The sequence below is a fragment of the Neophocaena asiaeorientalis genome, unplaced genomic scaffold, assembly GCF_003031525.2.
Source record: "Neophocaena asiaeorientalis asiaeorientalis breed wild unplaced genomic scaffold, Neophocaena_asiaeorientalis_V1.1 scaffold46, whole genome shotgun sequence".
Classification (NCBI taxonomy): Eukaryota; Metazoa; Chordata; class Mammalia; order Artiodactyla; family Phocoenidae; genus Neophocaena; species Neophocaena asiaeorientalis.
This window is the reverse complement of record NW_020175393.1, coordinates 6,424,522-6,437,444: the sequence shown is the minus strand read 5'-3', so window position 1 is coordinate 6,437,444 and position 12,923 is coordinate 6,424,522. Positions and strand designations below refer to the sequence as shown.

Genomic DNA, 12,923 nt, shown 5'->3' with positions numbered 1-12,923 from the left:
TTGCCCTGCATTCACCCCCTGACCCCGCCAGCCACACTCTTACTGGGGTCTGACTGTGCTTCCCGCCCTCTTGCTGGATAAAGCCCTGCCCCTTGTTGCTGATGAATTTATTAAATCCACCTGCAGAATAATGCTAGGAAGGTGTTGAAGGAAGGACATGAGAGGGTGAGTCAGTCGAGGTCAGAGAAGATATCCTCATTCATTCAAGTTCGTTTACTCACTTCTTTAACAAATGCTTGTTGAGCACCTACTATGTGCCAGGCAGTGTCCTTGGCTCTGGGGATACCGCAGATAAAAGTCCTGCCCTCATGGAGCTTACCTTCTGGGGGGTGATCTCTGCATTCCCATGGATGTTTCCCTTGCGTTTGCCTGGTTGTGTTCTAGAGACCCGGCTTCACTTCTGTAGCTGAGAAGCCCACCCTGCACCCCCTGTCCCCTCTCCCCAGCTGTGGACAGCACAGGGGTTACGAGCCAGACTGCCTGGGTTCACTCTCCGGCTCCACCACTGCCTAGCAAGTTACTTACTTAGCCTCTGTGCCTCATTTTCCTCAGCTGTAGATGGAGGTGAGAGTACCTACATTACAAGGTTGTAAAGACTCAACAAGCCGAGTGATTTAAAGTGCTGTGATTGTGCCTGTCATAAAATAGGTGCTCAGATATCAGCTACTATTCAAATAGGAGCTATCATCTATGAAAGGAGGAGGAATCCACCATGCCCTGCCCACCTCCCAAGGTGGCTGGGAGGGCCAGGTGAGAGGGACATTAAAGGCTCTTCCTACTCCGCCAAGCACCGTGCACACATGACATTGGTCTCATTCCCCTTCCAGGCCGGAGGGACCAAGTGAACGGAGGCGGAATGAATTAGGGATGGATGCAGCCAAGGATGGTGAGGGGCGTCCGCTTGTGTACCTCGACGCAGCGCGGATCCGGTGGAGGCTGGCATCCAGGGCATCCTGGAGGCCGATCCTACATGGCAGGAAGGGGCCCCTGTGACCTGAGCGTGAGGTCTGCCGCGGGAGCTGGAGGCAGGCAGGGCGGTGGCCCTGTGGGTGCCCCTAGCTGCTGTCCGCAGGCAGGCTGCCACCTGGACTTGTTTTCCCCACTGGCCTGATGAAGGCAAAGGCCCGACCTCAGCCCCGCTGCCCGTGTCTGCAGGTGGGCAGCAGGTACGGGATGTGCCCTCCCTGCAACTCTGCAGAATGAATCTCCAGGATGGGGAGGCCTGGCACTGCCTCCGCACAGGAAACCCCGGACCCCTGGGGGATGAGGCGCCGTGGGGAACCCAGACTGCATGGACAGCGAGATTCTGGGAGGGTGGTGTCTGGGGCAGCATGTTGCCTGAGCCACAGGCAGGGGCGGGAATGTCTCCCCCCGGAGGGCTCAGGTCTGAGTGGATGGGCTGGTTTTAGGGCACTGTTTTTCCAGGTGGTGCGAAGGGGTGGAGGTATGCACTGGCCTCCTTCCTGTGGCCTGTGTGGGACAGGGGTGGGGTACCAGCGGCCAGGGCCCAGATGAGGCAGGCTCTACTCCTGGCTTCCTTGCTTTTAGCATCCTGACCTTAGGCTACTTTCTTAACTTCTCAGACTTAAGTCCTCGTTTGCAAAATGGAAAAGATTATGGTGTCTTCCCAGCAGGATTCTTTCCTCCTTAAAGATGAGCTGAAGGCACCTCTCAGTAAATCACAGCCGCTTTATTATGAGGGTGACGGGTGGGGAGGAGAGCTCTATTCCATCCTCAAACCAGAGGCGGGCCTGGGCTGTGTGCGGCATCCCCCTCTCCCATCACTCTCTAGGGACATGTGGAAAATGAAGATATTGTCTTGTGTGAATTTGGAAGCCAAGTTAAAGAATCCTGTGACTGAACAGGGGCCGTCTCCTGAGAAAGCTGTTTCCCTAACCCCGGGGGACGGGATGCTGTGTCCAGTGGCTCCCCCTCACCCAGGGATGGCCTCAGTCCTGGGTCAAGCCCCTCTCTTCTGGGGGACCTCTCCACCGGCCAGTGGGACCCTGACCGTAACCAGTGAGGTGTTCCGACTGAAGCCACAGCAACACGGGGTGGGAGCAGGGAGCAGGCAGCCCAAGTTCACATCCGGACCTCTGCTCCCCAAGCCTAGCTTTCCTCCTCTGTCAAGTGATGCCTGGCAGAATCGCAGGAAGAGCCCGTCAGGGAACATATAGATAAGCCCCAACAAGAGGCATCTGATACACAGCAGCCCTAAAATCCTGCCTGTCTCCCCAGCATTGGGATGGAGCCAGGCTGATTCCCAGGCCAGCTGCTTGGGACCCGTGGGCAGAGCGAAGGCAACAACAGGGGTGCTGGGGGCGTCCAGGGACAGGGAGAGCAGCGAAGGGAGAGAGGTGGGGAGCCCGGCTGACTTGCAAGAGACAGTCTAGAACCTGGCCCAGTTCTGCCAGTTAACCTCTCAGCCACAGTCTCCTGACCTGACCAGTGGACATAACTACCGCCACTGGCCTGTTGTCAGGGTGAGTGGTGCTTCTGGCCCTGGGGGACTTAGGGCCCTTCAGAATGTCCCCTTTGTCTGCCCCCCCTCTGGGTGACCATGGAGAGATAATGGAGGTCAGGGGGACAGCACGTGGGGCTGTGGCTCCCTGATAACCCAGGGCAGAGGCTGGGTCTGAGGGCTGTGCCCCAAAGGACACATCCTTGGTGGGGTGAAGAGCAGGAAGCCAGCTTTTCTACTGCAAAGCTCCCAACCATAATGCCCTCTTCAGTTACCCTGTTTTGCCAGCTCTAACGTTTGTTGTCTCCTTAGCCCTTACTAAGCGATTCCCAAGTCACAGATCACCTTTGGCAATCCATCCAGTGTTATCTCAGTGGGGGCAGCGTGGACGTGGCGTGTGGGGCTGTCCTGTGGGTGGCAGGGCATCTCACCTCTCTGGTCCCCGCTCACCTCATGTCAGGAGCACCCCCAGCATCCACTAGAGTAGATGTGTGGGGAGGACAGGGATTTCGTCCCTTCACTGCTCTCTCCCTGGTGCCCGGACCAGTACCCGGCACATAGGCAGCATTTCCAAACACTTCCAGAGGGTGCTACCACCCCAGTTGAGAACCCCTGTTCCAGTCACACCTTCACCATCGCTGATGTGTGCTGGTCTCCCTGGGTCTAAACACTCTCCATGATCGGAAATGGAGGACTGCCAAGGGCAATCCATTCTGAGGTAGCTCGTTATCCAAAACAGCCACCCCCGTTCCCTCTGGCACCTTGGCCCACCGGTTAACATATCATGAAGTCCGACACCCAAGAATGGAGCAGAGTGCCCCCCATGTGGCCTCACCTACAGAGGACAGTGGGCTCGTTGCCTCCCAGCCCTGAAGAGAGAAGGTATTGACACTGCCTGAGATTGTATTTGCTTTTCTTTTGGCAGCCATACCAGTGTTGGTTGGTTGGTTTGTGGTCAGCTGAAACCCAAGGACTTTCCCTTTCAACCCTGTATGGGTCAGTGCCTTCTAACCCAAAGTGTAAGACATGAAAAATTTAAAAGACAGCCATATCTTGTTAGTTTGGGCCCATTTTTCCAGTCCAGATGATTTTGAGTCCCAAACTGCCGTTGCAGTGTGTTAGCTATCTTCCCACCCCAGCCTTGTCCCAGTTTTGCATCCTTTGTAGATGAAACTGGTCAGCCATCTTTGTCCTTACTGTGTTGTGGATTAAAAGGCTGAAGAGGCCTGGCCTTTGGCTTAATGGAGACCTCAGGCCAGGCAGATAATGATCAGTACTTCTTGGGGTTGTTTATCTGCCTTTACGTGGACCCGGATTAACCCCGGTTCCTCCCTACATTTCTCTGTCTTGTCCACGTGAATATCTTTAAGCCCATCTGTTCAGTTGCCTTGCTGCTATCCAGACTGACTGCATTCCACTGAACTTCAAGGCTTTGCAGCCTCTTTGGAGTGGGAGATGCACTTAGCTGAGCACGACTTGCTCTGGTGAACCTGTGCTAGTAGCTTCCAGTGCCCACCACTTCCTCTTTGAATATGCCAAACGTTCTGCTGTCTCCAAAGAAGAGTCAGCAAGAGTTCAGGTTTGAGTTTCTAGAATCCATCCTTTTCGTTCGTATGAGAAGGCGGGGGGTAGGGTGGCGGGGGGCAACTTGTCTTCTGACATCTTTCCTGTTCCTCCGGGATTCCATGGGGATGACCAGGGGTGGTGCCCCAGGCCCACGATTTCCTGGTCAGTTGTCATCCGTCTTGGGCTGTGCTTCCTGACAATGCTGCACTAACCCCCCCCATGCCCCCCCCCCAAGATGGATATCTGAGATAACAAAGGCTGCGGCCAAAGGGAGCCGGTAGTTCTGCTTTCCCTGCCATCTGTTTAACATTAACATTCAGGGCCCTGGGACTTTTCATTCTCCTGTTTCGAACGTGGATTTCATGGTTTAGAAAACCTTTTGAGTGGACCTCCAACAGGATAGACCTGTTGGCCTCTTTGTATCTGAACGTCCTGGTGCTTTTGCGTGGAAGTGGCCTGGCCGGCTTGGCGGCCGCTCTCTGAGGGCAGGTGAAGGCAGCCGCCCCCACTTCCCACTTTGCAGAGAGATGCTCAGGAAATGGCAGGGGGAGGCAGGGCGGTGAGCCCTGTGGTTTGACGGCCTGTCAGATGAGCACGTCATCATGGAAAATTCCTTACAAAGTCTGCAGATCCGTTTACACAGGCCTGCCGCTGCAAACTGCACATTCCTTCAGGACAACCCACCCTTCCCTCTTTTCTCACCAAACTTCAGTCCTGCCGCAGGGAGAACTCCGGTTTTTCCATCTCCCTCCTGCTTCCATCCTTCACTCCTGTCTTTTCTCGGTCCTAGGCTTGATTTTTAGAGGCAATTTGGCTGAGTTTCTGGTTTCTTAGCTGGTCCATCCTGGGGCTCTCCTAGGGGGCAGGGGCAGGACCCCAAATTGAGAGTGGATCCTGGCCCCTCCTCGGGAGCCACCTTCTGAGGTCCGGGTCCTGCCAGTGGTGGGTGTGGGTGAAGGGAGGTAGTGCAGGAGGATGGGGTACGGGCAGGGCCTGGGCGGTGAGCAGGTTTGGCAGCTGCCTGTGTTCCTGGAACAGTTAAGGAAGGCCTCTCTGGGTGCCTCCCAGTGTACTTCCCCAGGTGACCTCTCACCTGCTGCTACCCATAGTTGCCGGGAGCTCCGTGGGGACTCATAGCATGAATTTGTCACCCTGAAAAGTACACACCATCTTCTGATGACCTGTCCTGGCCCAAACCTTGAAGTTGCTCAGCCCAGGGCAGAGAGAAAGGGATCCAGAGAAGGGAGGGAAGGGGGAGCTTGTAGGGGGGAGAGGACAGTCCCAGGCATGGGAGAAAGGAGGCCAGCTGATATGTCCGCCCTCGGAGGACAGACCCAAGAGCTTACCGAGCTGACCTTAGCAGGTGTCCTGACAGTGGGGGTGAAAGGCATGTCGGGTGTGGGGGGCAGTCCCTCCCAGGCCAACCCTGCAGTAGAATGCTTTTCCGGAGGTCCTCCTGTTTGTCTGCATCACATCTGCCTTCTTTCAGAGGCAGAAGAGTCTGTTGCGGTTCTCAAACTGTGGTCCCGGGACCACAACATCAGCATCACCTGGAACCTTGTTAGAAATGCACATTCTCTGACTCCCTCCCAGACCTACTCAATCAACCTCTGGAGGTGGGGCCCAGCAGGCTGTACTTAAGAAGTCCTCCAGGTGATTCTAGTAAGTTTGAGAAGCACTGGCTCAGTGAGAGAAGGCACTTTGGAGCCGGATTGCCAGGGTTCATATTCTTACCAGCTGTGTGACCTTGGGCAAATCACTTAACCTCTCTGATCCTCTATAAAATGTTTCACCACCTATAAATTGGAGACAGTAACTGTCACTTTGTTATTGTGATGATTAAATAAGAATGCTTATAAGGAAGTTTATAAAGTGCTGACCTCTTCTCTGACCTTCATTGTGTCTCTCTTTTTAGATAGTATCTGATGCTGCAGGACAGGGTGTGGCCATCACAGGGAACCAGACCTTCAACAACTGGAACTGGCCCAACGCAATGATTTTTGCAGCTACGGTCATTACCACCATCGGTAAGTCTTCTGGGACCTTCAGGATACCTACTTCCACGTCCGAGCTCCCCAGAATCTTGTAAGAGTCCAGCTCTGGTCACATGGCCTTGTCAAGGTTAAGATCAGGCCAGCTGCACTCTGCCCTTCTGACACGTCCCTGGAGATTTAGTAAGTCCTTGGTGACTGGCCATGCTTAGGAGACTATTTTCTAGAAGTCCTGACCTGGGCTTTGGAGTAGAAACAACACAGCTTGACAGCCAGAGTTCGAGCAGGTTGCTCACTGCACAAATGCACCCCGTGCTTATTCACCAGTCTGGGTGTCTGTTTTGGTCATCCATGACTGCATCACCAACCACCTCAGAAGTTAGTGGCTTAAAACACGATTTATTATTATTGTTGGCCATTCTGTGAGTTGATGGGGTTTGGCTGGTTGGTTCTTGCTTGAGGTCTCTGATGCCATAGTAGTTGGAGTGGCTGGGGCCGTGGTCATCCAAAAAAGCCCAGTTGGCTGGAAGTCCAAGATGGCTTCTTCTATCGCATGTTTGGTAGTTGATGCTGGCTGTTGCTGGGGAGCTTAGCTGGGGATGATTGAGCATCTCACAGTATGGCAGCTGGGTTTCAAGAGGGAGACTCCCCAAAGTGAGCATTTCAGGAGATCAAGGGGAGAAGCAACAAGGCTTCTGATAAGGACTTAACTGACTCAGGGTCCCTTCTGCCACATTCCATGAACAGGTCACTAAAGCCCAGATTCAGAGGGAGGGGAATCAGAGGCCAGCTGGTTGTGAGCATAAGAAGGGACGGAATTAAGAATCGCCGTCTTTGGAGACCGTCTACCACAGTGCTTCTGGGGTGTCTACCCAGAGAAACTACTAACTTGTACCTTGTAGCTTGCGCAAGGGTGCTATACGGACTCGTGGAGGACTTGCTGATGGTGGAGGCTTAGTCCGCCTTCAGAGAGCTCCCAGTCTGACGGAGGAGACATACCGTCATAATTGCTATAAATGATCCCGATCATAGCATGGTCAAGGGAAATTTCATTTCTGAAGCATTGATATTAATCAGTGTCACGTGGTCTTAGGGAATGGGCTTTCCTCGGGCTGGGTGTGTGGCGGGGGCGGCCGAGGCAGGTGCCACTCCGAGTCTGGGTCCATCACCCCCGCCGTGGCTCTGTTGGCCTCACTCTCTTCTTTTTCCTCAGGCTATGGCAACGTGGCCCCCAAGACCCCCGCCGGGCGCCTCTTCTGTGTCTTCTATGGTCTCTTTGGGGTGCCGCTCTGTCTGACATGGATCAGTGCCCTGGGCAAGTTCTTCGGGGGACGTGCCAAGAGGCTGGGCCAGTTCCTCACCAAGAGAGGCGTGAGCCTGGTATGTCCCCACCCCTAGGTCCTGGGCAGAGATGGGGGGACCCTGGCAGGTGATGAGGGGGTGGGAAGGATCTAAGAATTGGACAGAAGTGTCAGGACAGGTGGCAGGGGAGCAGTTTCAGAGCCTGCTGCCCTCCTGGGTGAGGCTGGGAGCATCACCACCACCCCCCTCCCCTGGGCAGTGAGCCTCCCAGGCCTGGCGCCCAACCGGCCTCACCTCTGGCTGCCTCCTCGGCCCTCTGGGTGCTCTGCTGGGCTCCCCCCGGTCTCCACCACCGTCTGACTTGGTCTCCCTACCCTTTCCCCTCAGCGCAAGGCGCAGATCACGTGCACGGCCATCTTCATCCTGTGGGGCGTGCTGGTCCACCTGGTGATCCCACCCTTCGTGTTCATGGTGACAGAGGAGTGGAACTACATCGAGGGCCTCTACTACTCCTTCATCACCATCTCCACCATCGGTTTCGGCGACTTCGTGGCCGGTGAGTCCTGCCCCTTGCCTCTGCCTCCCCACCCTGTCTTTCTCTGCTTCTCCTCCAATTTCAATGCAGCTGGCCTTTACCGGGGGCCCTGGTAGGCGTCCAGTGTCCTGGGCCTCCACCCAGTGGGATCCTGCCAGTTGCAAGAGGAAACCAAGGCACAGAATAATTGCAGACGTTTTCTATTTCTCTTTCTTGGAACGTGGATTTTCCCTTCCTCTTCTCTGTTCGTGTTTGGCGTCTGGTCTCTTCCTCTCTTCTCCCCCGTCTCCTGAGCTTAGGTGCTTAGGTGCACTGGGGGCTGGAGGTAGAGCCTTCTGCCTGCAGGGTCCACGTCACAGCTGCCTCCTCCCATCATTCCCAGGCGCTGAGGGGGCTGTGCTGGACGCTTGGCTCAGAGACCAGAAACTTTGCTCTTGCCACTGGCAGCTTAAAGACCAGAGAGGCCTTCCCCCAAGCTGCCCTGCTCCCTCGGGGCCCGGACCCTCCCTCCCTCCCACTCCTCCCCTACTTAATCCACACGGGCGATAAGATTCTTTGGCCCCCTTTGTCTGTCGGCTCCAGCCACTCATGTCCCTGTGCCTGTGGCCTGCACAGCATCTTGGTTCTTAATCTTCCTGACACCCCATTTGGCTGCACTGGCCCAGTGGCTGCTCCCTCAGTGCCTGCTGCCCTGCCCAGCTGACCTTCACCTCTGCTCCAGGACCTCCGATCTCTCCCCTCCCCCTTCCTAGGGCCAGGGACAGGTCACTACCCTCCTGCCCCATTGTAAGGGGAGACTCGGAATGCTGGGAGGGGGCGGCTGAGTGGGTGGGAGAAGCAGGAAAGAGAGGCCTGAACACTCCACTGACCCTGGCAGATCTGAGCCTGCTGTCTTAAGAGAGAAATTTAGAAGGACGCACAACCCTGCCATTGTCTAGCTGTTGGGGCCCAGAGCAGGCTAAGGAGGACCCTTCGTATCAGGGAAGCACGGAAGGGTGTTTAATCATACTTTCTCAGCTCCAGCAAGACACCAAACCACTGCCTCAGTTTCCCCATCTGTAAAATTGGTTTTAAAAAAAAAAGTAACGGTGCATACCTCACAGGGTTTTGGACAATCAGATGAGTTGCTATTCATGAGTGCAGTGGGTAGGGCCCGGTTACATTAGTGTGCCCCGGTTGTCATCATAACCTGCTTAGGACCGGAGTCCTGAGCAAGGTTGACAGCACCTCCTGGCTGCAAGGGAGACAGCCCTTGCTCTAAGGGAGCCCCACTCCGGAAGTGGCCCCCTTCCTCCAGTTCCTTTTCCAAGTTTCTCCCAGTCTCAGGGCAGGAAGGGGGACGCCATACGTAACAATATGGATCAACATGCCTGGAAGTGTAAAGTGAAATCTCCGTGATCCTGGAGGGTAGGGGAGTGACCAGAGCTGTGCAGGGTGACCTGGGAGGGCTCCCTGGAGCAGGTGTCTGGAGCCTGGCCACGGAAGTGGGGGTGTGGAGAGGGCAGAGCCCTCCAGGCCATAGAAGGAACCAGTAGGACGAGGGTAGATACAGGAAGTCAGGAGGCAGGCCAGACGTCACCAGAAGGAGAATCAAGGCCGTCCAGGATATTTCCTGCTAGGACCCGTGCTCTGGGACATCCCGGGCCCAACTGTCAGCCTCACTTATATTAACTTAGTGAGTCCATCCCCACTAAGGATGCCAGCTGCCCTGTCACTTACTTTCTAACCAGGTTTTAACTGAACTGTAACACGTACACCCAAAAAGTACACAAAACAGCCAAGTGTCAGTGTCGGTGAACCATTGAAAGGCCGACATTCATGGCTTAGCTCCTGACCTGAGTGCTGGCTCCATCACCAGCCTCCCCAGAGCCCCTCCCCCTTGAAGCTCCCCCACCCCAGGGAGACACTCTCCTGACCTTTGATAGTTGAGGAAGCTCAGGCAGGGGTCTGGGACAGGCACGTGAGTGACCAGGCCAGGGTTCTCAGGACGATGGGGCGTCCGGCTTCTAGCACAGGCCTCCTTTCTTTCTTGGTGCATCCGTATCGGTGTTCTGTGTTCTTGCACTGTGTCCACTTTCAGGTGACACGGCTTTTGGCCTTTGTGTGTTTCCGGGTCCCCGCTGGCCCTTCCCTGACCCTCTGGGCTTCCTGACCCGTCCTCAGGTGTGAACCCCAGCGCCAACTACCACGCCCTGTACCGCTACTTCGTGGAGCTCTGGATCTACCTGGGGCTGGCCTGGCTCTCCCTGTTTGTCAACTGGAAGGTGAGCATGTTTGTGGAGGTACACAAGGCCATTAAGAAGCGGCGGCGGCGCCGGAAGGAGTCCTTCGAGAGCTCCCCACACTCCAGGAAGGCCCTGCAGGTGGCAGGGGGTGCGGCGTCCAAGGACGTCAACATCTTCAGTTTTCTGTCGAAAAAGGAGGAGACTACGGGCGGGGGTGGGGAGCGGGTCCCAGGGCCGGGCCTGGGGCCCCAGGGGGGTGGGCTGACAGCCCTGCCCACCTCCCTGACCCCCTTGGTGGTCTACTCCAAGAACCGTGTGCCCAGCCTGGAAGAGGTGTCCCAGACGCTGAGGAGCAAAGGCCATGTGTCTCGGCCACCCGGCGAGGAGGCCGGGGCGGGGCCCCCCGAGGAGGGCTCCCCGACCTCTGAGGTGCTCATTAACCAGCTGGACCGCATTAGCGAGGAGGGCGAGCCGTGGGACGCCCAGGACTACCACCCGCTCATCTTCCAGAATGTCAGCATCACCTTTGTGAACGAGGAGGCCGGCCTCTCGGACGAGGACACCTCCAAGTCCTCACTGGAGGACAACCTGGCTGGGGAGGAGAGGCCCCAGGAGGGGGCCACGGCCGAGGTGCCCCTGAACCTGGGCGAGTTCCCCTCGTCGGATGAGTCCACCTTCACCAGCACTGAGTCAGAGCTCTCCGTGCCTTACGAACAGCTTATGAATGAGTACAACAAGGCAAACTGCCCCAAAGGCACGTGAGGTGGGGCCGGCTCCCCACCCCACCTTCCATGGCTTCTCTTCTCCTCAACCTGGGGTGTCCTACTGTGGCTGGGACCCTGGCCCCTGGTGGGGTGTGGCCCTGGAACTGGGAGTAGGGGGCCAGGGGCCTTCCTCACCTTCATCCCCTGCAGCTAGATGCTACCGGTCAGACATGGGGCACCCAGGACAGGGCCTCTGTTCACCAGCGGAACGGGCGCCCTGGCAGCGGGAGGCGTCTGTCCTGAGCATGGTTGGGGGATCTGGTGGTTCACGGACGCGTGGGCTGGCAGGACTGATCCCGGGGAGGCCTGCACCTGCGTGGGTCGTTGCCCAGTCATTCGGTTAAGACTGTCTCACGGTTCTCTTAGGTTGGGGGCCTTGGCCGTTTGAGTTCACCAGTATTAGCAGGTTCCTGTGCGCCCAGCACTGAGCCAGAGAGAGGGTGAGGGTGGTGTAAGACCCTGGTGGGGTTGGGGGCTGGGCACTTCAGCACCTCAGCAGTAGTGGGGCCCCGCCTGGGGCACGTGTTTAACCGTCCCCCAGTCCCACCTCGTCTGCCTGGCTGTCGCCCATACTGCAGACCTCAGTAGGGAGGAGGCCATCTGGGGAAGGGGAGCTAACAGGCAGGTGCTGAAACACTCCCGTTACGGGGAACTCAGAGTAAGTCCCAAGTGTGGCCCAGCATCTCAGCCCTTGTGTGGATTTACTGGGATGGGGCGCAGCCCAGAGTCCGGTTCCCTGTCCCAGACACCCTTTGGCCAAGCAATGGCAGGCGTGGGCTTCTGCCTCCCAGGAAGTGGTGGCAGAAAGAGAGGCTGGGGCTCCTGGAGCTGGCAGCGGGGGAGCTGCAGGAGTGGGCTCAGCTCCGGCTGAACCTGCCTCCACCCTTCCGTCCCGTGACCTCACCGCTCCCCAGATCACTCTTGGCTCACAAGTGGGGAATGTCCAAATATGTGAATCAGCCTCCTCCCTCCAGCTGCTGTTTGGTGTGTGTGTGTCTCTGTCCGTCTGTCTGTGCAAGAAAGAAAGGATTCGCAATGGGAGGAGCAAAAGATAATGTGAAACTGCAGATGGACTGTTTCTGGTGAGGGGCTGGCAGAGTTCTTGGCTTCTTCGTGAGGTGCACCCTTGGGCCAGCCCACTCTGCCCTGCATGTTGTGTTTTGTTAGTTTTTAAATGAATTGCTGTTTTTTTGTTCTCTCGTTGGCTTCAGAGCCAGAGGGGAGAAAAGGTGCAGGAGTGGGGTCCCAAGGATCGGGATGTCCAATGTTCACCCTCCTATCCCCCAACCCAGTTGGGCCTTTCTCGGTGACCTCAGCCAAGGTCATGGTGTCAGAGTTGGGGAGGGGCATTGGTCGCAGGCGACTGGATGCTGGGCAGGAGGTGCCACCCAGACACCCTCTCTGCCTCTCAACCCCCTCCCCAATGCTGCAGGACCAAAGAGGGCCAGAACCCCACCCATCCCCACTTAGCCTATAACCCAGGGGTATGATGGCCCAGCATCAGGGTGGGAAGGAGCGGCCTTCTGTTTTTCTGTGAAATGTTTTAACGAGCTCTTCTTAGTTTTCCTGACCCCACTTGGCTGGGGTGTTGCTGGCTGTCCTGGAATCACACACACTGTATGTACATACTGGCAATGATGTCAAATGTAATTTATTTTAACTTGAGAGTCAAAGGGAAAACTGGGGTGGTGTGGAAGGGACAAGAAAATGAAAGAGGTGGGGAGGTGGAGAAGGGGCAGGCTACGTAAGATGTGGTCAGGGCGGGCTTCTTGGAGGAGGTGACAGTTAACAGGTTGGAATGAGGACAGAGGAGAGGAGTGGGGGGACCGTGGCTAGCAGCTCATGTCGCCAGTCTGCCAGACCCCGTTCTACACGCTTTATGCTCAATAGTATGTGAATGGACTCATTTGATCTTGCAATAGCCCTGTGAGGTGGGTATTACATCCCCATTTTATAGGCGAAGAAACGGGCACAGAAAGGTGACTTAGGGAAGATCTCCATAGATGGTGAGCCTGGGTTCAAACCCATGCAGCCCCCATGACCAGCTAACAATCACCTGCTCTGTTGTGGCACGTCTGG

General features: G+C 56.3%; 1 protein-coding gene across 2 annotated transcripts in view; it reads left to right on the top strand.

The window, feature by feature from the left end:
• Positions 1-12,499, top strand: part of KCNK5 (potassium two pore domain channel subfamily K member 5) — a 36,535-nt gene extending 24,036 nt beyond the window's left edge. Inside the window, exons 2-6 of one of the 2 annotated variants that reach the window (XM_024766240.1) lie at positions 5,517-5,689; positions 5,943-6,054; positions 7,232-7,398; positions 7,708-7,876; positions 10,019-12,499. In XM_024766240.1, coding sequence (XP_024622008.1) covers positions 6,021-6,054; positions 7,232-7,398; positions 7,708-7,876; positions 10,019-10,842 — 1,194 coding nt within the window. In that variant the 5' untranslated portion in view covers positions 5,517-5,689; positions 5,943-6,020 and the 3' untranslated portion in view covers positions 10,843-12,499. The remainder of the gene's footprint in view (positions 1-5,516; positions 5,690-5,942; positions 6,055-7,231; positions 7,399-7,707; positions 7,877-10,018) is intronic. The other variant, XM_024766239.1, reaches the window with a different exon arrangement.
• Positions 12,500-12,923: the final 424 nt, after the last annotated feature.